Raw genomic sequence first — 25,734 nt, 5'->3', positions numbered from 1 at the left:
AGTTCTAAGTGTTTGAGATAATGATACATTTCATAGGAGTTTTGAGACTACGTTATGGTACTACGCTTGCATGGGTATATACTTAGCTGCTAGTCATGTTGCTATTATGACTATGGTAAACATTAATCCTCAAGTCCTAGATTAGTTGTTATGTTCATAAAATAGTTTTATTTGTTAACTGATAACTGATAAGTTAACTGATGCCAAGTGCAAGGCCGTAGCCGGTAGGGGCAGCTTTCCCCGTGAGATTTGCACTTTCTAAATGAAAGTAGAAAGTGTGAATGCCTGCACAGTATTCGCTATTTCAGTTAGTTTTCGCTAAATGATCATATCATTTCTTCTGATTTCATTAGTCAGTAGCGTGCAACCTCAAGATTCTAGGCATGTATTGTAGACAAAGGCGTTCTAAAAGAACGCCTTTTTTAACAGGTCATCACGTCTCAGATGAATGATCGCGAATGCGATAGCCGTCTGTTTGCTTTGGTTCTGGCGAATTTGGTAAGAATAACAATAAGCGCATAGAGAGCTCCTAATATTTAACCTGCGTGAACAGTGTAGCAGTCTAATGTGAAAATACGGTACATAAATATAGTTATTACGTCTATGTGTGTCATGTGTAGGCTTATCAGTTTCATTTTCAGCCCCGATATGAGTTTCAATTAAGAACATTGAAGCACAGTCTCCTACAAAGCCCACCCACACAGCTCATATGCCACCTCCTCCCCTAGAAGGTCCCTTTTTGGCATGTAGAACAAATAATGATAACACAAACCTAACAAATAATGTACACCTAAATACCCAATATGGCTTCCCCCAGCATATAAAGGCTACCGCTACGGTCAGAATGCCCTAGCGTGCTTTTATATCTTCAATTATCGGTGTAAAACAATGAATAAAGTAGAGCTAATAAAGTAACCTTATGTCCCTTTTTTCCCTTATAAAGTATTTCCCTATAATAGTTGGTTGATGATGGAAAGAGGAACATTGTGTAAGCATCCTGGTGCAATTGAATTTCCTATGAATCGTTTGCGAGATAACAATATTTGAAGCTGATATATTTTGTACAAAAAAGTGAACTTGAAACAAACAGGTGTGATGTCATTGATGCACACGGACATTTTCTTTCTTTGTGTTTTCTTTAAAACGTATATCCCATTTTCCTTTCAGAATTCAGGAAAACCCTCCTCTACGAACAATGTAAAATCTCTGTTTTATATTTCACGTTAGATGGTCTTATTCGGCCACCGTAATTTCTGAAACTTTTGATGACGTCACCTATACCGCAGGCTGTTGGTGCTAGACATATGTATGTAACAGAGCCGTATACGGCTCTGGTATGTAAATAAACATAAAATAGACTATTCCAGGGTTATCTAGTTCATTCATCGCGTAGTGGTTGTAACCGTACCTGGAGCTTCGACAGTGGCAGGTAGATACTAGTAGTAGTACTAGTAACTCACATTTCTAGTCGACGGTTTCTACGAATACAATATTCAGCATGGACTTGAAATACGTTCGTCAAACTTGTGGGATAATTCTTGCGCTGTGGTATTGTAAGAAAGAAACTTAATTTCAAAAGTGTAACTTGGGCTGGCCATAGAAAACTAGTTAGAGGGGCTACAACTTCCAATGCCAATTCTAGCCTAACTTAATTAGGCACATTGTTTGGCAACTATGGGGTACCTGTAGTTAGAAAGTGCTCTGCATGCATGGTTTTACTCTAGAACTTAGATTAGGACTAGCTAAGTTTTGGCATATAGGCCTTTACCTTAGAAATAAACTCATCCAGTAACATGCTTTTTGGTTTGGCTATGGTCACATATGTCCCTTCATGAGTATTTGAAGACCAAAACTGCTTTGGTGTGCCTGCATGTGATGGATATACCTCAATGACTAGAGGTTTAACTTTAAGCCTAGGCTATATAGCTAATGATAAATCAAAGGGATACAAACCCTACAAATTAATGTTATACATACAGGCAAGCCAGAAGGAAATTGTTGATTATTTTCATGTTGATATTTTCATTTAGTTGATAGTGATCCTAGTTAGCAGAAAATTAAAGCATGGCTGCTTGAAAGGTCACTCAGTAGCTTATATGTGAATGAAAGACCTATGGCTGTCTCTTCCCAGCCCCCAACCCTCCCCCCAAAAGAAATATTAGCCGACTGTGCATATATTCAAGGTTGTTTGCAAAATGATGTCAACTCCTTGTATAAAATGTAAGAGGGTTTGAAAAGGTACATGTATTTGCTGTAGATCTCTCAATAAGACTAACACCTCAAGAAGCTCTTCCATAAATCATTCTATCCAATTAGTAGCTGCTTTAAAGGGTGTGAAGACTCGCGCACAAGAAACGTCTGATGCCAGTAATCTGACCTAGTTTCGAATGAGGTGTAACAGAAGTGTTAGACACCACCATCTATCCCAGGAAATACACACACAGCTTGCTACCGTCAGTAATTAGACACTAGTGTATAGTCAATACATACAGCTACGGTCAATACCCACAACACAGTGTGCATATAGCAGCGATGGACATCTCGTCGAGATAAAAGATACAAGGTATCACATTTCATTACTGTCTGCATTTTGTAGCGACAAGAAGAAAACTTCACTTGCAAGCAACGGAAAGGTAACTTTTTCAGAGCGCGGCACACGGTTTGAGGCGAGTCTTCAATGCCTTAAAAAGGAATATGCAATCTACAACATTGATGAATATACCATAATGATAATTTGAGGAAAAAATTTTTTAAAAAATAAGATGAAAAAGCCTGGTGAAGAAAACAAAAGAATCACTTGTTTTCCATAAATTTATGTTTTGCACCTTCTCTTCTCGACAGTCCTACAGCTAGCAAGTGGTCGTTACCATGGTACTGAGATTGGAACATTTGCATTTGCAGGTTCCACTGAGTCGGGAGCAAAGGGAACCGTCTTTGCTGTGGACGAGTCACGAATCTTCATAAAAGGATTCACTTTTGATGGAAACCAATTTGGCACAGGTTAGACAGTTTCTCAGCTATATTGGAAAACCTTAGTTCAGTTTACAAAATTACCCTATTCCTCATTCAATACTATAAAGTAAAACTACAGTAGGATTATCCAGACTTTTTTTTTTACCGGATCCAGGTTTATCAGTATCCTAATAGTCAATGCAATGTATTTTCACTGAAACCTAGTTTTTCAAGTTTTAATCAATAAACATCACATACATGTTATCAATACCAAAGCTAAGACTGGTGCAATGCATGGTATATTCCATATTAAAAAGGAAATATGTGTTTTGTACAGAAAATGATTCACAAGCTGCACTATGCTAACTTACAGCAAAATTCTGATATGAATGCTAACGTCTTTTTCATATCCTAGCTGAGAATCCCTGTTCCTAAACTTTTTGGGATAATCCAGGGTTTACCGTGGTTAATTTGTTATGTATGTATGTATATTAGATCCTCCTACTAGCAATAACTCGCAACCATTCCATTGCTGATAATTGCATTGAGCTGGTCCCCAGCTGGTACGCAACTATGCAAAAACATTTTTGAAACGTTTAAACCTTTCATCTTTTGTTTTGAACGTTATTTGTGTAATAATTATGTCACGAAAATGTTTTCAGGATAATTATTTCAAAACATTTTTTCTTAAAAACATTAATATAACATTAATATAACATTAATATCTCATAAAAACGTTATGCCAACATTTTAATAACACCACATTTAACGTTATGAACATATTTCAGGGGCTCTTATAAAAATGTTATGATAATGTTTTGTGTATGCTGGAATGGATGGTCAGACAGTCCAGGTTGGCCACACTGACTGATCAAGATTTTGTTTGGTTGAAGTTGTGTCAACTATCCATCAGAAAAGCTTGATCATACAACTTCATACTAAAAATGTACATTTTGTAGTTAATGAACTTTTCTGATGGACATATGCTCAGGTGGAATGGCAAGTTATAATGTCAGAAGCACATACTTAAGTTTCAAGTTTATTAAAATCCAGTATAAAATACATGAAAGTACATATTTATAAATAGGATATGAAAAACAGTTAAACAGTTATAAAGCTTGAAATATTATGTGCTATGTACAAAACATAAATTAGTAGTTAATAAATAGAATTAGAGTAAATTTTGTGGAACAACACCCTGAATAAATTTTGCAGCCCTATAAACTTAACTGTGTTAACTGTTAACTGTGTTAAAATGAACAGTTTGAAAATTTTGGGGTGATTGTCCTATTTCACAAATTATAATTAGTTTGTTGAAGAAGTGACTTCAGCTCGTATTGGAGTCAGTGTTTCTGGTCTCTATATGAATTTTATGAGAAATCCTTTTAAAATCTCTCATGCATGGCTGCATTGTTAACTTTGTTATAAGGGTATAACTTTGTTATATAACTTTGTTAATAAGGGTGTTAAAATATGAGCTATACATTTTTGCAAAGTAACGCAAGGAGGCTCTAATTCTTTCCTGATCCTTTACAAGTAAAAAATGGTTTCGGGCAGGAACAGCGTATGTAATATGAGGTCAAATATAGGTATTAACACTTCCATTCTTACCTCTACCTTAAAATATGGCACAATAAAAGATAAAGTAGAAATGATATAATAAACCCTCTTTAAAATTCTGGAAATATGACACCTAAAATTAAGCTTACTGTCTTTACACACCCCTAAATACATCGTCTTTTCAGTACGGTCAACTTCGGCACCCTGTATCACATTTTTCCTTGCTTTGGCATTGAGTAGGCCCTCATATGTTTAATATTGGAAAATTCAAAAATCATCTCTTTAGATTTCTTTGGGTTCAGAAGTATATAAGTCCTTTTTATCACATACAGAAGCAACATGAGATATCACTGATTAATAATTACTTTGATCCACATTATGTGAGGATTTAGATATTCTAACAGAGAGTGCTGTGTCATCTGCATTCTGCATATTTGATGACAGAACAATTAGATTAAACCTGTTACACTTCAGCTGTTAGGTATGCATGGAGTCCATGATGTGTTACCTTGGGAATAGGTTGTATGTAGAGTATTAACTGAAAAGTTGGCATATAACTATGTGCAGATATTTTTATCAGCTGTGCCGTTAACCTCTCAACTGGTATTAATTTACATGCATCTGAAAGTTAAAAATTCAACTTCATGCAATGCTCTAACCACCTTTGGGATTTTGCCTTTAGATGCCCATTTCTCGGCTGGTCGTTCAGATTCACCAGATAGAACGGGAGCGATAATTCCTGATGAAATGGGGACGTGAGTGGTGAAGTTTGTGATATTGCACGGTGTCAGAAAATTCAAATTTGGTGAACAGTTGGAGGCTCAGACTTGCTTTGCTTCAATGTATTAAATGCTTCTACAATGCAGAAATGAGAAAATACTTCCCACAAATGCCGGGCAGACGAGTTTGACAATTTCAGTTCCTGGACTTTTTTCCTATTGTGAGCAGTGAGACATGTGTTACTTGAATACATGGGTCATACATTCCATAAACTAGTCCAAATTATGACAATTATAGGTTTCAAGTGCTAGCTAGCTGTAATTACACTGTGAATCAATGAGACATCTGTTTGGTGTAGGTAGAGTAACTTTTATTGAGAAACCAATGAGATCTATAGAGCCAATTTGTTTTATCTTTTAAGGACAATTAAGAGATAATGAATGATCAATAGAATGTATTACAAGTAATGTATAAGAAATTGCTCCTCTTTAATCCTAGCATCAGATACAATTAATATAAAGCCTACGGAAGTTGGTTCTTAAATGGAAGCAGGATACGTCCAGCACAAAGTCAGGCTATAGCTCTTATGATGTGAGCTATTCACATATCTACACCAGTGCTTGTCAATAAATTATACAATTATCTCAAGTGAATTTGACAAAATCCTAAACTGCTTCACTTTTATCACTAAAGTGGTAGAAATATACAGACACAGCTTTTTCAGAATCTCTTTATATTATGTATATCGCTTTAAAGGTGTGTCACGAATACACAGCGGCCGTTCATAATCTTACATGGTACGTGATTATTGCTTTAAAATTGTGTCACAAAACACAGCTTTTCAGAATCTCATATATGATACATGATTATCGCTTTAAAATTGTGTCACAAAACACAGCTTTTCAGAATCTCATAAATGATACATGATTATCGCTTTAAAATTGTGTCATAAAATGCAGCTTTTCAGAATCTAATACATATGGTACATGTTTATTGCTTTAAAATTGCGTTTCAGAACACAGCTTTTCAGAATCCCTTGTATTATGGTACAAGCTTACTGGTTGCTTCAAACACATGTCATAAATGCTTGAACCATGTTACCTGAAGGTAATTGCCTTGATCCATTCATCGATCGGTCGGTAGCTGAGTAAGTCCCCAATTGGGAAAAATTTGGAATGTTATAACATCATGCTCTTTCAGGTCCCTGGTATAGGACTGACCTATTGACTTGGATTAGCCTTGTCTTTTCAGTTTGGTAATAAATGGGGAAATTGTAAAGTTATTGCTTACATAGCTGGATGCCTACAATCTCTAAGGTAAGAGTCACTCATTGTCTACTGAATACAAATTTCCTTTAGTAGTGACCACTTGACCACAGCTCACTAGTTGTGAGGCTAATTAGGGATAAAGATATTGCTAACAATTCCTTCTAAGTACTTAAGGGCATTGAAGACTCGCCCCAAACCGAGTGCCGCCCTCTGAAAAAGTTAACTTTCCGTTGCTTGTAAGTGAAGTTTTTTTCTTGTCGCTACAAAATGCAGACAGTAATGAAACGTGATACCTTGTTATCTTTGATCTGCACCTGAGATGTCCATCGCTGCTATGTACACTGTGTTGTCGGTATTGTGTGTATTTTCTGGGATCGATGGTGGTGTCTAACACTTCTGTTATAACACCTCATTTGAAACAAGGTCAGATTACGGTTTCTTTGTGCGCGAGTCTTTCACTCCCTTTAAGGCATGAGAACATATCACCAATCACTAGTTGTTTACACAATTGAAGCTTCTAAAAGCATCCACAGCCAGACCAACCTGGAAATCGTTTCTCGGTTCTGCTAAAGACAAACATATGTACAGAACAGCTAGCTCCTGCTTGCAGGAGGATCTAAAATACATACATACATATATATATACTGGAGCACTCATTAGTAAAACAATTTGGGATGAACATGTTAGGGTAATATGACCTATACATGTACAGTGTGTTCATTCTTGATCCTCTGATCTTAATAATGTTCTTCCAAACCAAAAAATTTGATCTTATTACGATCTTCCACGCCTACAGTAGATACAGCAAATACCACCCCACATTCACATTAAAGAATGAGTGAGTTTAATCTTAAGTCCGCTTGCCAGGTTATGCATGTGTAGGCATGACAGGTCATATCAGCTGTTTACATTTTCCCTGTGCTTTGCCATTGCCATATGTGCTGCACTAGTACGTACTGCTCAATACACCACTGAGCCGCAAGGTTCAATCATCGCACATAAACAGTATAATGTATTCAAACCACTCCGTACCACTACCATTACCACTATATGTTAACCCAGATTCAAATTTCTTCCAAACCCTTCAAATAGATGACCAAACAATCTTGCCAGTCAATGTCGTACTGCTGATGTCGTATTAGAGGCCTATACCAACATCGAAGACATTTAATGTTAGGTCTAATGTAACTTCATTATAGGCCAGGCCAGACGTAATGGTTTTAGCCGTATTCTAACTGCGGTATACGCATAGCAACCGAACCCAAAATCATCCACTTTGAAATAAACATAAAATTAATGATTTTGGCCTCTTCAAAAATCTGTGAGTTTGGCGAACAATTGAATTGAAGTATTAGATTTATGTGGACTGTTGTTCAGTTTCTTTTCATCTCACAACCTTTACGGTAGCTTTTCAGTGTTTGTCGAATCGGATTAAAGAAAATGAAATGGGTTCATGTGTTGCGTCGTTTGGTAGTGTTTCGGTTAAGAAAAGGCAACTGTCTGATATGTGTACAAACAAACACACCTAGGTATAAATGCACGTTCAGAAATACCTGCCCAATTGCAACTGGATGGAGCTGATATTAAGTCCACTACCATTCACATTACATTAATTAAGAATGCAAGAGGGATCGAAGAAACTCCGAATGAGGATTATTCTTAAGACTGCACACAGATTTCATGCTGGGAAAATCTCTATGATGATGCTTGCTGAAGGGGAAATTTGATTCAATACATTATAGCCACGCCGGCAGGCGGCGGCCGGTGGTAACCGCCACTCACGCCTGCCGGCCGGCATTGGAAGTGAATAAACAGTCCACCGGCCGGCACAAAAAATAGTAAAATGCTTGTGAAATACAACAAAGGTAACAAATTTATCTTTCCCTTGCCTTAAAACATGATAATAATGTCACCTTTTTCTGTTATTTGCCCCTGGACCCCACCAGGGGCCCTTAAGCGGGCCCCTGGACCCCCGGCCGTGAGATGCGAGAGCTTCGCTCGCTACGCTTCGCAAATTTATTTAACCAGCACTCACAATCTCCTAGCTGTAACCCTGAATGTAGGTATTCATAGTTCCTTGAAGATGTTTTACAAATTCCTATATTTTGGAGGTGGGGGAGAAGGGGGTTCTCTATCAAGTTCTGGCTTAAATATTTCTCTGCATTGTTTCAACATTTATAGCACGGCAAACTTGGGGCTGTACTTTCAACGAGATGTGATGTTGGTTCTTCCGTCTGGCATGGACATTACAAACTGTTTGTGGATAGCGATCTGGGATGTTTCTCTCGAGGTATTTAAACCATTTTATAGCGGTTTACTCTTGTAGAGTAGCTTTCGATAGTGTTACAAGGAATATCCTTCCATTGTATCACCGTTGATAGTATTGATACTGTCCAGCTTCTTTATCATTGGTTTATAATGTCGATTGTGGCAGGGCAAGTCACTACAGGTGTACAAGGAATTTGGCAGACTAATACAATCCTGTACTGCAGATTAGTTGATTATACAATTGGTTAAAACAAACAATAGCTTCATAAAATAGCCAATGAACTTAAATGCACTTTGTAAGTATTCATTCGGTACCCCTGGATCCTTTATATTATATTTTTTTCTGAATTGAACAGTAAGTTTATATATATATATACTGAATACTGTATAACCTTGAAAGAGCACTGTCACGCCCCCTTATTTTTATGTTGCAGTTTACCTGGATAGAGGAGAACAATGATTTGCATTACCGTACAAGGCAGTCTGTGCAAATTCAAATACAAACCCCTTTAGTACTGTGATGTTGACATTATTTTTCTTTTATACTTTTCTCTTTGTCTCTCCACAATAAGTCTAAGCCTTCTTTTAGAATGAGCCTCCTGCATGCAGTATTGTAATATCTGTCTAAGAATATGATCTGTTTGTCTCAGTATTAAACTGAAATCAGAGGTTCATAAGATTTTAGGTCAAATCAAGATTGTTTATTCAAAGTGGTAACAGACTGAAAAAAAGTATAGCATGAGCAAATGAAAGAAGAAAAAAAAAGGAATGGAATTTAATAAATTATACTGTATTTATGCCATACTGTGTAACTACACAGTCAAAAGAAGCTACTATAAATCCATGTGGGAAGGATAAAAATGGGCGCAATTGTAAAGCAGTTGAAGGGGTAAAGATTGTACCTTTTAATTAATTTTTTGAACATGTATGTCTTCACTCAGCAACCCAGAAAAAAGATAAATAATCAACATGTCTGTGTTTCTTGATATACAGTTTAATGATGTTACATGTTAAAGCAGCATTTTGCATCCTTTTCTATGGTTTTTCGCAACCTCACTAATTCCACGATGCCATAACGACATACATAACTAGTTATATATCTATTCCAATCTTACTTCAAGTGGTGGCATAAAGTCAAAAATTTACAACTCTCAACTTTGTTCTTCCTCGAAGATATTTTCCGTTGGGATCCAAATAAACCTCGCCCATAATATGAATATTTTAAAGCTACGAACGTCATTGGCCAATACATAATACAACACCATGCTTGATTTGTGTAGATTGTCTATGGCAGTTGTACCAGGGAGCTGTTAGAGTCCAGCTCGCTGGTTGTACCAAGTTACCAACTCGACGTTTTGAATCTATTTTTAGCAACGGCTCATAACTTAACCTGCATCTCTGATTGGTTGAATTCAAACTAGTGGGTTGAGGGAACTGTATGCATGCGATTAATATTAAATGTTTAATTTGTTGGAGGACACTTTTCTCAGTATCTGCAAACGTCCTTAAATACTCGCCAATTAACGCTTTTGGCAGAGAAAAACCTTGGCTAATATCTTAGTTTGCTGTTTTGTGATTGATATATGCAAAAAACTTGATGGACTTGTCAAAAATGTGGAAAACGGCGACAAAACGCAAAATGCTGCTTTAAGACATCTCCCCAGGTTGGAATTATTTTGGATATAAAATTTTTCCCTATAAATATATTGAGAATATTTCAGTGATAAAATTGTGCATACTGTAACACTTTCAAGGATCATATTTTGCTCAGATGGGATAATACTGACAGTACTAGGTTTCTGTATGCAGCATAATGCTATAGATCTTTGCGATATGGGACTTTCCAACCACCCCCCCCAACAATGTCAGCAGAGGGGCACTGTCATACTGGTCCTATCAAGTGCAGTGAAACTTCACAATTTGCTGTCCCTGACTGCAGCTCATTTAACAGTAACGTGAATTGATCACTAATTTCATTCCAAATTACTGAAGAAGAGATCTCTTGAAACATGTTTGCAAGTTTCAAGTCAAACTAATTGTTTTTACATTTTTTTACATTTTTTTACATTTTTTAAATTTTTATTTAAATTGTTTTAAACACCTTCGGCAAACTGTCACCCCAGTTCATCTTTGTGTAAGTTCATTCATCGTGTCGAGTATACTTGTCAGCTCTAGCTTTCATGCGATTGTGTTCAACTTTGATTTAGTGAACTGCAAATAGTCCACATAATGCATTTAGGACCAATATGACATCCCCATCAGTAGAAATGCTGGAGTGCCCCATTGTGTAGCCATTTAGACATTCTGAACATCATTTTTAATGCTCCCTGTCATAAAACTTTGTGGATTAAAAAAGACGAGTAGTTCAAACTCTCGAGACCTGGGAACTTATGTGAAGATTTGGTATACATGCAGTTAGGTCTTTATGGTTTATATTAGGTCATGCATACAGTAAGGGTATAGATCTGTTGTTTTGCTTATTGTGTGAAAATGAGTCAATGCAACATCTATAGTTGCTTTTGTAAACATGGCCACTGTGTTGTGAACCACTAAGAAATTGAGTTTCACAATGATGTCTTTTACTCAGTAAACTCACTGAACTAATGTTTGATGTTTTCATTCCAAAGTCCTTATCGAGTGTTCATGGATTTATCTAGAACTGCAATCACCCAACTTTATTATAAATCTTACACGGGCCGACTGCATGAAGCCATGCAGGATATCACTGGTGGGGATTCTTATGCACACCATAGATTCAACTTCTCTGTGTGTGACATGTACTCTAGGATTTAACTGTCATTAGAAGTGAAAGCTAAATCATATGACCGTCACCTGATCTTCGTATCTTAACTGTCATGATGTGCTTTCTTTGCAGGTGCATTATGGGTATGTTAACATCTCCCGTGACTTCAAGCCGCCCCAGCGGCATGACCTCGGCGGGTTTGCCTTTCGAAGACGACGTCGTCTTGGTTACAATTTTGACGTGGACAATGTTATCATTGAAAACATCAAACAAGTCACCTTCATGGGTTTTGATGATGGCTTACTAAAAGCTGGTTTGTATAATGTTCTGCAAGCTATACAGTATGTGGTGGTATCAAATGGGATGGCTTAATGTAATGCCAGGAATGTGATGATGTAATGTGGAAAAGCCTTATTGTGGTGCTGTGATGGTATTTTATTATGGTGTCTTAACCCATATGATTCATTTTCTCGATCATATACATCTACATCTCCTATAATTATTACTGTTGTTTAATATATAATAGGAGTTATTTGTTCCTTGTTTTTTATTCCTTGCCAAAGGCAAAAGGAATCTATGTGATGGTGATGCATGGCGTGTGTGGGCACGGGTGTGCTTGTAAGTATGTATGTGTTTGACACTTGTTCGTAAATGAATGCCCTAACTTCGGAAGGATAACTGAGATACATTTCATATTTGGTATGTAGGATCCCCTTAGGAAGAACTGGTTTGAGATTGTTGTTGCTATTGGTCAATGGTCATTTGAGGTCAGCACAAGTTTGAAAACATTTTGCACACAATATCTCAAGAAGTAGAGATTGCAGGAAGTTCAAACTTGGTGGGTAGCTTGCCATTGGTGAGTAGACGATCTGTAGTGTTTCATGAATGTCAAAGGTCATTTGAGGTCAACAAAGGGGAAAAGTGTGAAAATCTTGTAAACATGACATCTTAAGGAAAGTCGCCTATGCAGGTTTTATATTTGGCATGTGGATTTCCTGTAATAGTGTAACAATTGGATATAGGTGAGAGCTCATTTATGGTCACCAGGTGTCAAAACTTTGAACTCCATGTAAATACGATATTTTTAGATAGAAAACTGCAGTGGCTGGTATATATAGCTATGGCTTCTCCATAATGAGTACAAGACCCCATACTGTTTTTGGTGGAGGAACAGGTCATTTGGTTTAAGATGCTGTTTAAGATGTCATTTGTATCTAAGTTTAATCAGAAATCACTGCATAATATATTAAACTGTTCTATATTCTCAATATTAAAGATCTCAGGACTGTAGCTTTGACACAAAACACAATACCTTAACCTTTTACAGTTGCCCCATTAGTGCTTGTTATTACAACAAGTACATTTAGTGACAGAAGGGTAATACCTTTGCATTGACCAAGTTATCTGGTATGATGTTCTGGTACTTGACTTCCAGACACATTTTTGTTAGTTGCTCCATCAATCAAGTGATTCCATATACCATTTTAAAACTTATAAGGCAAGGAATCACTAAGCCTGCTGGCTTTCTGGTTTTAATTACATTTGTTTCTTGTTAGGCAATTCATCAACTTGATTCAGCTAAATTGATCCCCTTCCTTATATAAGGAGTGCAGAGTTGGAACATCATCTTATGAGAAAGGCTGTCAATAAACATGTGTAACCTTTGTCAAGGTAGATTAAAAGCCAGGCAGGCATACCAACAAAATGTGAATAGGTCATTTTAATTATGTGCACCTCTATTTTCTTCTCAGGAACCTCAGTATACGCAGTAACTGGAAGTCCAGAGTCACCAGACTGGAAGATAGAGTTGCTGAAGGAAGATGAGTAAGTGAGAATATCCTTCAAGTGAGAAATTAAGCAATCTAGGCTAGCATAGATCTGCGTTGGAAAGATTATGGCTTTGCCTTCAAGATATTCTCCTTGAATTTCTTATATGCAGACAACTATAGTCAAAGCAACGTACGTATTGCAGTATGTACTCTTGTGCATGCATCAGAAGGGTAGAGCAGGGTAAAGTAAAAATTCATCTGTACATTTGTGTGTAGAGGTATCTTATTATATCAGTGAATGGCAGCAAGATTAATATGGTAACCATATCCCGGCATGCATATAATGGTGTTTTCGATGACTGTAGTGCCACAGTTGTTAAGTTTCAAAGTTATAAAGTTGTTAATGCTTTAGTAAGTTCTTATGAGCCAGGTAGATCGGAGTGCATATTTGTATCAGAGACAGGTAAGTATCGTTATTCGTGAATACCCAAAACAGTAAGTTTGGGCGGGGAGATTAGGTTTCTTTGTAGATTGGATAACTAGTGCATTTATTGAGATGAGACAACGAGCTAGGGTGGCTGTATTAAGTTATTTGTATTCCAATGTCAAAGTTCATCATCCCAGATACCTGAAGAACAAAGGCATCTTTATATTGCCCATGAGAAATAATGGGTGCAAATTCTGAGTGTTGTTAATGGCTATTGTTGATCTTTTTATTATTAATAATTCTTTTGAGGTTGTGTTACAATAATGACATTTGGTATAAAGTTTGGCTCCCTGTAGTGTGAATGAAAAAGAGAGAAAATAACAAGTCTACTTATATACCACCTAAGAGAAGGTTTATGGGCTATACCGTTCGATGGGTTTGTGAGGTCACACAACAAGCATTTTGGAAGTTTCTCCAATATGTGGAATCGTGTGGGCCTGGGGATCCTCCTAGGAGAGGAGAGTTTGGTGGGAGGGGCTGGGTTACCTTGTAGCCTATATGTATCCACAGACAACAAACTACTGGAAAGTGTCGGGCAGAAATTGGAAAAATATGACCGTATGAATACTCATCCATCTCTCTTTCAGAGATTCAAAGCTTTCATTCATGCCAGGTGCCAACCTCACAATGACATTACCTGGTGACCTGACATTCTATGATGTCGACTCTATTGAGATTTGGAGTGGGCCAGAAGTCAGCACAAACTTTGACCTAATCACCATTACAGATCAAGATAGGGAAAACTTACCTCCCTACATACCAGATGATGCAGAGGTAATGTGAATGGCTCATTACCTTCAAATGTAACACTTCATTACGATCTTCCCTGCCTATAGCAAATACCACCTGAGTACCCTGTTCTTGGTCAAACCATGGAGCTATTAACAGATTATAGCTCCATGGTCAAACATAGGGGAGATTGAATTTCTACCCGACTTGGTAATGCTAGCCATACTTAACGTTCCTCTGCACAAATTCATGACTAAAAATACACAGTGTACTATTTCAGTGGTCAAGCCAAATTTGTCTTTACACATGAAAGTATAGTGCTGGCCAGTAGAGCACTCATACAGGTGGCTGGTCAATTAATAAGGTGCACTCAAGGATGAATCGTAAAAACAGTACCTGAGGCTGAGGTACAGTGTAGCTTATGTTATCAAAGTAACAAATTATTAATGCTCGAGTGAATATTGAGGTGGACAGTTTTTCTATAGGCAGGCTTGACCGTCTGTCATGTATCATCCCAAGATAAGGACAAATTAGCTTGGCTCTGTCTGTACAGCAGTGACTGCCATTATTTAAGTTGTCTATCATCTCGAACAATTACACGATCTGCTACGGAGTGGTAACATCTTAGGTATCTAACACTGATTGTTACCTTTCCTTTTGACTACTCCACAACATGTCAAAGTAACAATAACTTACCTCCCTACGTACAGATGCTAATTGTTATCATAGGAGTTTTGTAAAATTTTTCACTAAGTTTGGCCCACCTCTCTGTGAATGTATCTAAGATAGAAGAACTTTTGCAGATCTTTAGTACCAGATTCTACAAAAAAGTAACTATGGGTTTGTTGGTGCCATCAAATATACCACATCTTGATTACATTTATCATTGACAACTTTTACATTCTTCATTTTATAGCAATAAAATTTGAGGGCTTTACATTCAAACTTAATGAGAACTAATAATGAGAACTAATGAAAAGCAAGAATAATACAACAATATAATATTTACAAAGTGTTATATAGTACTTGCATCAGATGTAGTAACAGTAACTTCACTGTGCATTGCTTTGTGTATTAGTATTAGGGTAAAACCAAAACAACCACTTGGTTTACATATATATCATGATTAAAGAAAATGCTACTTTTACAGACTAAGATACCTCTTGTTCATATTGCATTGTTCATGCAGAAATAAACAAAATTATTGACTTAATATGTACATGCATGGATATAATTTTGTCTTCCCGCAGACCAAAAACTGTGAGGTATTGCTAGACAATTTTTACCAAGTGTCGTGGCAACTTGATGAATCGAACAACAAGATAACCTTGGAGTTCAGTGGGAGGGTTGCATTGAGTGAGTACATGGCATTTGGGATCAGCGGATCGAATACGAGTACCCAGATGGTCGGATCAGATGTAACAGTCGTGTGGATTGATCCTAGTACCAATGAACCCCAAGCTGAGGACTATCATCTGAGTGCCAATACCCAGGTAAGGTCAACCAACATGAACGAGTCTATAGTAATTAGTTGATGTAAAACTAATGGTTATAAGGAGAGGGGTGGGCATGGGTATAGAGGAGAGGGAAACGTGTAAGAGGATATTACTTAAAACACAAGTTGGTTAGACTGATCACCTTACGTGGAAAGATCAGTCTAACATGGCCAGTGATAACGATCAATAAATATTATGATATCATGCGGTCTTTAATTAGTGTGCAGAATGTTTGTCCCTTTGATGGACATCTGTTCAGTATGACTTCTCTCTCTTACATAGTGTGTCGTGAACAGCGGTCTTGGCGCATGTCCGGATACATTTAGTGCAGAGGGCAGCAATGATGTACACTTGCTTGGAGCAGTGATAAGGGATGGCATTACGACAATTACAGTAGAGCGCCCTCTAACATCTGGTGAGTCCATTCATCTTGCAGTCAATTAGTATGTACATCATGAATCTTCAATTTGTTTTGATAAGAAAGGGTTTCCACAGACTTGTGAATTTAAAGGTTTGGACGGAAAGCCTTTTGCTTCATACAAATCAGACAGGTATAATCAGAGAGCTGGAATTAGCAGCTATAGCAAGTATAAAATGGTGATGAACAGGAGGCAGAGACTACTGTAAAAAGATGGTTGGGAGCAAATGAATTGGGAGCCATTGCTTGGATGAGATAATGATAGAGTTGCTCATTTGTTGATTCCTTGCCAGAGGCAAAAGTAATCTATGCAATTGTGATAGCGTGTGTGTGTGTGTGCATGCATTTTTTTTTTGTTTTTTTTTTTGTATGTGACACTTGCCTGTAAACAATGAACTCAAAACTTCATGGATCATGGATCCTCTATATTGAGTGAAAAAAGCTGATTGTTTTCTGTGAAGTTCCATGGTCATTTGGGGTCAAAGACTGAAAACTTTGTAAACACCATAACACAAGAAGTACATCTTTCATGAACTTCATACTTAGTACATAAATCCAGCTTGGTGAGTGCAAATACCCTATAGAGATTGGTAGAGGTCAAAGGTGACATGACATGACATGAGGTGACATTTGTCATTGATTATTTTCTTTTGACATCCAAGCCAAAGATGAGATGTAGAGTTTAGAAATGGCTATCCTTTATTTCTTTTTTCATCAGTTACCCAGGATGAAAACCTGAGGTACAACTTGACCTTCCAATGCATTGTTTATGGTAACTTTGTGAAATGTTGGGTGGCACCGTGCATGTAACACACACACACACAGATTCACCCACTGCTGAGACATCAGGTTCTGGTTAGATCAGGGGGTCCCTGAATACACAAGTACAGGAAGCACCGATTCAGTTTTCAAACTTCTGACATGTCCCTCTCTCACTTTACCGCAGATGATCCTCTGGACAAGCCAATCCCAACAGACAGACCCGTCTACATATTTTGGTCGATCGGGTTCATAAATAATGTCGGTTTGGCCTCCCGTGGCCATCAAAGAACATCAGGTAAATTAAAGAAATCATCAAAAGAAATAATATTTCACTGCTATATATTACTATTTTGCTTTGATATATTTCATGATATTGTTTATCATGAACATTTTGGGGGAAGTGGGCCCAATTGGCAAACCTGATTGGCTTCTTCGCTTTTCTGAAGCAAATCTGCCAAAATCAAAGGAAAACATAAGATAGCTTGGCCGAAATGTGCAAGTGTGTATCTTAAGCGTTGCCTGGAGCGTTCTCTGGGCAGTACAGCAAATAGAAATGGGAAAATAGCTTTGTGAAAAGATTGGTACACTAGGCTGTTCATACTAGGGTCTTAACAAGATTAGCCTGCCTATAGAAAAACAGTCCTCCTCAAATTCACTTGAGCATCAATAATTTGTTACTTCATAGCATAAACTACCTCAAGTACTGCCATACTAGGATTCATACTTGAGCGCAACTTATTAATTGACCAGCCACCGTATGATTGTAAACACAAGTGCTCTTATGGCTGAATCACTACTTTCCTGTGTGGAGACAATTTTGACTTGATCACTGAAATATACACTGTGTGTTTCATAATGAATTTGTGCAGAGCAGTGTTCAGTATGGCTAGCATTACCAACTTGGGTTGATCTTCAATCTCAACTGGTTTTGGCCATAAACAGAGAACAGGGGTGGTATTTGCTTTAGGCAGGGAAGATCGTAATGATATTGATAAATTAATATAGGGTGATATTGGTGGTAAAAGACAAAACTAGTTCTGAAAGATGATATATTGCTTTCTTGTAAGAGTAGGTTAGGAAAGTAAGCAGCTGGTGACAGTCTATAGGAACCCTTGCAATTAGCTGGGTCTTTGGATGTTTTCTATATACTGTAAAGGTGCATAAAATGGATATTAATGTATCAAAAAAAAAATGTTAAAGCAGGATTTAAAGTTTTAACTCAACAATTGCTAATGACATATTGAGGTATTTGCACAATTTTGTCGTAAAAAACAAACCTTGATATCGCTCATTTTACATTCAGACTTCTTTTTTTTTAACAAAGTTAAGAAGAAAAGCTGTTTGTGGTGTAACCCCTTGACTGAATTATTCTAAATTTGTTTTAACTCTTGTCAATGAAATAGGGATCATATTTCTTGTTGATGCTTTCACTGCTGTGTTTAACAAGATTCTTGAGTCACAATCAAGTCCTGGGCCATTTTATGTGTAAAGTCAAAAGAAAAATTTTACAAATCATTTCAACTCATTGATTATGTCATTCTTGTTGGTGTCATTTTTTAATAAAAGCTGTCAAGCCATAATGAGGTCATCACTGCATTTAAAATATACCCTTATTTCTTAAATATTTCCCTATTTTATGTTAATCTTGTAGGAAATTTACAAATCAACTTTGGATCTTCAGCAAGGACAGTTTGCCTCGACTTTTTGCAGGACAGTCAGAGAGAGGGCAGGAAATCATGAGATGCTTACAACCGGAAGTCATACAATACCGTAAACTTGGTTGCTTCATCCATCCCAGGTATGAAAGAATCCTGCCAAATTTAATCTGATATGAATGATTGCTCTATAGTTTGAATGTGAAATGTTTGGCTATACTGTTGCAACTTGAGCTGGATTTGGCAGTGTCTGAAATAAGTTGCTACTTCAATGACAGTCAAATCTTTGTAAGCATACATATCTCCCATCTATATTGAGAAGTATCCAAGAGTGTTGGCATTCATAGCAAACTTTGGCACACAGGGAATCTGGGACGAAAACCCCATCAATACCTCTCTTATCTCCCATGCTCGCAGTTGACCGTTTGTCACAGTTAATTAATGTTTTTTTTCATCTCAAAAGAAGCTGGCAGATCTGCTCTTTTGACCTCAGGATTAAAATCATGACCCTCTTTCTAATTCATGAATTAATAGCCTAACGGGAGAAATTGTTTAGTATGTTTGCGAGTAGAAGCACACTCCAACAAGACTATAGGCCCGGGTAATTTTTAAGGGTTATTTCTGGTTGTCTGTGAGACAAGCAAGACTTACTCTAAATTTGGTTATCTGAAGAGCAAATTTTGTCTTGTGAAAAAATGTTGCAAAATAACAAAGAATGACCAATATGTACAATGTAGGAGAGATGTGTAGGTTTGGTGAATAGAACACCAGCTTTGGTCTTTTAAATATCACCTTAGGTTGGATCATAGGCCTGTTTTTATATATATTTTGGAATGACATCACATATCATAGTATGAAATCGTTTACCAGACATTTTTCTCCTTTTTTTTTTACCTCGATTTGTCGGTTGTCTGTATTCTAAAAATGGTTTGTTATAAGTCCGTGTACAATAATTGATTCCTTATCCAGCTTTGAAGGATTTGTTTTTTTTCTACATGTATTTTTAGTTTTCTTTTGTTTTTTATCTTTTACAGATGGACATATCAGTAAAAGGCAGGTCAATCCGGATGGCAGTGTAGGTATGATATGAATTGCTTTTCTTTTATGGAAGAACAAGGTATACAGCAGATGTCCTTTATACCAAGTTAAATGGTTTCTTTAAAGTTAAAGCCTTATTTTCTCATGCAGAGAGCAAATGATTGACACGTTTGAGCAAGACTTATTTTTCGGGGAGAAAACAAGGAATAAATTCTGGAAGAAGTACAAGAAAGTAGTGGTTTTGTATATATATTCAGTTATATATTGGCCAAGAAATATTTTAGCCTTATATATTGACATGATCAGGGTAATAGTTAATCGCTCTTTGTAAGACAATTAACACAAACATGCAGATGTGTTTTACATTCAGACCGAGGACCTTATTCCATTGTTCAAATCCACGAACCCTAACCTTAATAATACCCCTTAACGATAGAATTCTTGCGAGGACGTGGTGATTTTTTAGAAATCACATCCGAGGACCTGGAATTCCTGGACCTGGACTTGGAATCCGAGGACCTGCAGTATAATTGCACGGAATGTTGGTACATTATCTAAGTTGAAATATTATCTATCGGAAAACATACTCAGAACACTATACCAGACCCTGGTTGTCCCGCATCTCACTTATTGTTCCATTATTTGGTCTGGTACATACAACACCAACCTGAACAGTCTTATATTACTCCAAAAGGCAGCCATTCGCCACGTAACACACTCAACCCCACGTGAGCACACCAGTCCCCTATTTAAGAAACTCAACTTACTAAAATTGCACGATCTCATTAAAGTTAAGCTTGCATTATTTGCCTACAAGACCTGGAATGGATTACTACCAGCTGCCTTTGACAATTTTTTAACCAGTAACAGAGATGTACATAATCACAACACGAGGCATGCTAATCATGCCCACTATAATCTCTACAATACCACCATTGGAACTTTAAGCCTACAAAACCGTGCAACAAAAACATGGAATCTTCTCATGAACGATTTAAAGAATAAAAAGTCAGTCACATCCTTTAAGAAGTGGTTTTGTAAGGAAATAATAGCTAGTTACTGACTAAAACTAAATTATACCTGTATGTAATTACTATATATATATATATTGAACATTTAATTTGTACTTATATCCATGTATGTATTCATACACATATATATATATTTTGTTTTTTCTTTTCTTTTCTTTTCTTTCTTCAGGGAGTCTTCCACACTGTTAAGCTATTAAGCTTTATGGAAGACTTCCCTCCACTTTGTACTTTTGTGGCAAACAAATAAATAAATAAATTCTCCGTTCAAGTCCTCAGTCAGAATAAAAAAACAATCGCATGCAAACACACACATGCACGCAGACAGGACAAGTGTAAAACATGGAAGAATGTTAAGGTAAAACTTGAGCAAATGTAATCATAACTATAACAGGCAGATTTCATGCAAATGAGTTCTTTTTACCAGTGGTTTCTTTGCTTAACATTAATTGTAAGTTTATTGTTATCAGAGGCATCATAAATAAATCAGTTGCAGTTGAAACTGTGTGAGTTCAACTGTTGGTCGCCCTCTTTTTTTTTAAACTGTGGTTGTCAGGTACGAATTTGTTCAGAAGGGAAATGTAAAATTTAATCTGTTCCTTATCCTTCAAAGAAGCATGTGGTTGTTGTTTTGGAGGACAGAAGGACCATTAACCATTTGCCTTGCCTGTATTTCAAGTCCAAGCAGATAAACTCAAGTAGGCCCTAACTACATATATTGCTTAATGTTTTACGTAAGAAATAACTGCAAAATATTACTGTAGGCCAGTTTAGATTGACCCTGTCAGTATGTATCTCTTTACTAATGCAAATTTAAATCGACTCTCTGTTTACTTCCTACAAAGGTGTTAAGTATGGTACACATGTTTTGTTTATGATCGTTCTTGCTTTAAATTGCAATAAGACACATCTGTATTATTAACCTTAATTACTAAGCATTAACTTCATGGGTTAATCTGCTTTAATTTTACTTTCTTGTTTCTTGGCGTACTTCTATTCCAGACCAGGACATATGTGATCCAAATCCCTGTGATAATGGTGGTACCTGTCGAGACATTGATGGCGATAATTATGAATGTCAGTGCCGAATTGGATTTAGTGGAGCAAATTGTACAGACGGTACTAGTATATAGATCTTAACCTTTAATCACATCCTGTCATTGTTGTTAGTATTGAAAAAATCAAATCAAATCAAATGGACCAACCATTGCTCATCGATGAGGCCGAGTGGATAAAGGCTGTAGTATTTAAAGCAATGAGGCTTAGCAATCGGGAGGTTCCAGGTTCGATACCCGGCGGGGTCATTGTGAGGTAGGTTTTTTTCATCCAAGAGCAGTCTGTGGTTTTCCCATCTGAAATGACTTTCTTTAATTGAAAAGATTCCAAATTTGAGTTAACATGTTGAATTGGAAGCCATCCAACGTGTAAGTCGTAATCCATAAGCCATTGAGGGCTCCTCCCACATTTGTGGTCGTGTTAGAATATGGTAAAAGTAACTGATTATTTTTATTATTATTATTATTATTGTTATTATGGTTATTGTTGTTTTTATTGTTGTTGTTAAGATTATTGTTATTTTTTAATTATTGTTGTTGGTTTTGTTGTTAGTATTTTTATTGTTGTTGGTATTGTTATTATTAATTAATATAATTAATAAATGGATTGACGGTAGGATCCCCACCATTTCTTCTTTGTAACCAATGGAAATGTTATACATACTGAAGTAGTTGTTTAGTGTAATAAATTATAACTTATTTAATGCTCTGCTTTTTTTGTTCAGTTTTGCCTAGAATGTCTTACTCTCAATCCTTGTCATACCAACCTTCAAATGTGTAAACAATTAAGACTTATTTTCTTGCCTCTTTCAGATCAGAATGTCTGTGACACCAATCCCTGTCAGAATGGTGGTTTCTGTTTAAGTGTTGCCAATAACAACTTTTTCTGTCAGTGTCCAACTGGATTTACTGGAACCACTTGCACACAAAGTATGCACTCTAATGTTACTTATAGCTATAACCAAACATTTTATTGATGTGGAGTGTGCTTTATTATTATTGTGAATTATTCAAGAATGTTGCCAGATACACCTTCCTTAGTTTCATTGAACAAAGTTATATGATAGAAAAGGAGCCCCACAGTGTCTTGTGTGTAACCAATGGAAATGTAACACATACTGAAATAGTTATATAGTGTTATAAAATAACTTACTTCATACTCTGCTTTTTTTTATTCTGTTTTGCCTAGAATGTCATACTTTCAATCGTTGTCATTACAACCTAAAAATGTGTTAACAATCAAGATTTATTTTCTTGCCTCTTTCAGATCAGAATGTCTGTGCTCCCAATCCCTGTCAGAACGGTGGTACCTGTTCAACTTTTGTTAATAACATTTTTGTCTGTCAGTGTCCAAGTGGATTTACTGGAACCATTTGCACACAAGGTATGTTCTCTAAATTTGCTTATAATATTATCAAAAATTATTTTGATGTGGAATGTGCTTTATTATTATTATAGTGCATTTGTCAAGAATGTTTCCAGACGCACCTTCCTTAGTTTCATTGAACAAAGTTATGTGATAGAACAGGAGCCCAACAGTTTCTTGTGTGTAACCAATGGAAATGTTACACATACTGAAGCAGTTGTTTAGTTTAATAAATTATACCTTATGTAATCTTGTTTTTCTTCTTCTTGCCTAGAGGCAAATAAGGCCTCCACAGAGCATTTTTATTCGTCTCGGTCGGCACCTGCGCTTCTGGCCTCATTCCAGGATCGCCAACCAGCCCTCTCTCTCTCTCTTTGTTCACTGTCCTCTGCCATGTTTTGTTTTTGGTCTCTCTCTCTTTCTCCTGCCCTCTGGTGTCCAAGTCATGCTGAAGTTGCTGTCGTTGTTTGGGTTTTGGTGCAATATATGCCCAATGAAATTCCATCTTCTTTTCTTAAATTTCGATGCTTAGTGGTCCCATTTTGCTCCCTTTAGCAGTTCCTTTGTGCTGACCCATTCTTGCCATCTTATCCCTAGCACTCTCCTGAGGCATTTGTTATGAAATATATCGCTTTTCTTTTCATCCCCCTTATTCATTTTCCAGGTCTCGCATCCATATTGTAGGACCGGTAGTACCAGTGTTTTGTATAGCCTTATTTTTGTTCTTCTACAGATGATTTTGGAGACCCAAATCTTTTGTAGAAGTATTGGTCCACCCCTGGCTTTCCCAATTCTGTTGGCCATGTCTCCCATTCGGCCCCCATCTTTTGTCATTGTCGCACCCAAGTATACAAATCTGCCTACCTCTTGTAACACTTCCTGACCAATATAAATACGTTCCTGGTTCCTAGTGTTTATACGCATCATTTTGGTCTTCTGTTATTAATGTTAAGACCAACTCTGCTTGTCACATTGATAGCAAATTTGCTTTCATTTGCATCCGTTGATTGGTTGATGACATTCGGGCAATGTCATCTGCAAAATCAATGTCATCCAGTTTTTTAGTGAAATTCCATTTGATTCCATTTTCACTGTTCAATGTTGCCTTACTCATTAACCCAGTCCAGCACTGTAAGGAATAAGAAGCCTGACATACTGGAATAGTTATTTAGTGTTATAAATTATAGCTTACTTAATACTATTCTTTATTTTTTAATTCAGTTTTGCCTAAAATGTCTTTACTCTCAATCCTTGTCATTCCAACCTTTTAATGTTTAAACAATCAAGATTAATTTTCTTGCCTCTTTCAGATCAGAATGTCTGTGACACCAATCCCTGTCAGAATGGTGGTTTCTGTTTAAGTGTTGCCAATAACAACTTTCTCTGTCAGTGTCCAACTGGATTTACTGGAACCACTTGCACACAAAGTATGTACTCTATCTTTACTTGTAACCCATGATAAAATTCAACTATGTGCTATGTCTTTGTTTCTCCTTTTAAGCTTCACGACAATGTCTTTACTCTTAATCTTTGTCTGTCTAACTTGTCAATGTGTAAACTATCAGGATTTATTTTCTTGCCTCTTTCAGCCCAGAATGCCTGTGCCAACTTAATTGTCTGCTTTTTTATTCAGTTTTGCCTTGAATGTCTTCACTCTCAATCCTTGTCATTCCAACCTCCAAATTTGTATAGACTTAAGACTTATTTTCTTGCCTCTTTTAGCCCAGAATGCCTGTAATACAAATCCCTGTCAGAATGGTGGCACTTGTATAGACCTTGCCAATAACAACTTTTTCTGTCAGTGTCCGAGTGGATATACTGGAACCACTTGCACACAAAGTATGTTTTCTTCAACATTCACAATTATATTCTATTAAAGTTTTAGGAATAATATCTTCATATAACCCATGATAAAATTCAACTATGTGCTATGTCTTTGTTTCTCCTTTTAAGCTTCACGACAATGTCTTTACTCTTAATCTTTGTCTGTCTAACTTGTCAATGTGTAAACTATCAGGATTTATTTTCTTGCCTCTTTCAGCCCAGAATGCCTGTGCCAACAATCCCTGTCAGAATGGTGGCACATGTACCAGCCTTGCAAATAACAACTTTTTCTGTCAGTGTCCAACTGGATTTACTGGAACCACTTGCACACAAAGTATGTATTCAACAACATTCACAATTCTATTCTAGTAAAATTTTAGGAATAATATCTTCATATAACCCATGATGTAATTGAATTATGTGCTTTGTCTTTGTTTCTCCTTTAAAGCTTCACAAGAATGTCTTTACTCTTAATCTTTGTCAATTTAACTTTTCAATGTGTAAACTATCAGGGTTTATTTTCTTGCCTCTTTCAGCCCAGAATGCCTGTGCCAGCAATCCCTGTCAGAATGGTGGCACTTGTATAGACCTTGCCA

General features: G+C 36.7%; 1 protein-coding gene across 3 annotated transcripts; it reads left to right on the top strand.

The window, feature by feature from the left end:
* The first annotated feature begins 1,334 nt into the window (after positions 1-1,334).
* On the top strand, positions 1,335-25,400 carry LOC139961158 (protein Skeletor, isoforms B/C-like). Of its 3 annotated transcripts, none has more exons than XM_071960126.1 (16): positions 1,335-1,429; positions 2,842-3,000; positions 6,484-6,548; positions 8,682-8,790; positions 11,644-11,824; positions 13,263-13,335; positions 14,355-14,541; positions 15,747-15,989; positions 16,275-16,407; positions 17,357-17,467; positions 18,824-18,970; positions 19,862-19,906; positions 21,896-22,012; positions 22,762-22,878; positions 23,216-23,332; positions 24,625-24,741. In XM_071960126.1, exons 2-11 carry the CDS (start codon positions 2,980-2,982, stop codon positions 18,910-18,912), a joined length of 1,212 nt encoding a protein of 403 aa, XP_071816227.1. In that variant the 5' UTR covers positions 1,335-1,429; positions 2,842-2,979; the 3' UTR covers positions 18,913-18,970; positions 19,862-19,906; positions 21,896-22,012; positions 22,762-22,878; positions 23,216-23,332; positions 24,625-24,741. The 3 variants fall into 3 exon arrangements, with proteins under 3 accessions (XP_071816227.1, XP_071816225.1, XP_071816215.1); XM_071960124.1 differs by lacking the exons at positions 6,484-6,548; positions 24,625-24,741 and adding exons at positions 5,195-5,267; positions 25,356-25,400 and having other exon boundaries at positions 1,374-1,553; XM_071960114.1 differs by lacking the exon at positions 6,484-6,548 and adding an exon at positions 5,195-5,267 and having other exon boundaries at positions 1,374-1,553.
* The last annotated feature ends 334 nt before the right edge of the window (positions 25,401-25,734 follow it).

This window comes from Apostichopus japonicus, chromosome 3 (assembly GCF_037975245.1).
Source record: "Apostichopus japonicus isolate 1M-3 chromosome 3, ASM3797524v1, whole genome shotgun sequence".
Taxonomy (NCBI): Eukaryota; Metazoa; Echinodermata; class Holothuroidea; order Aspidochirotida; family Stichopodidae; genus Apostichopus; species Apostichopus japonicus.
Note: the sequence above shows the minus strand (reverse complement) of the source record. Positions and strands in the feature narration are given on the sequence as shown.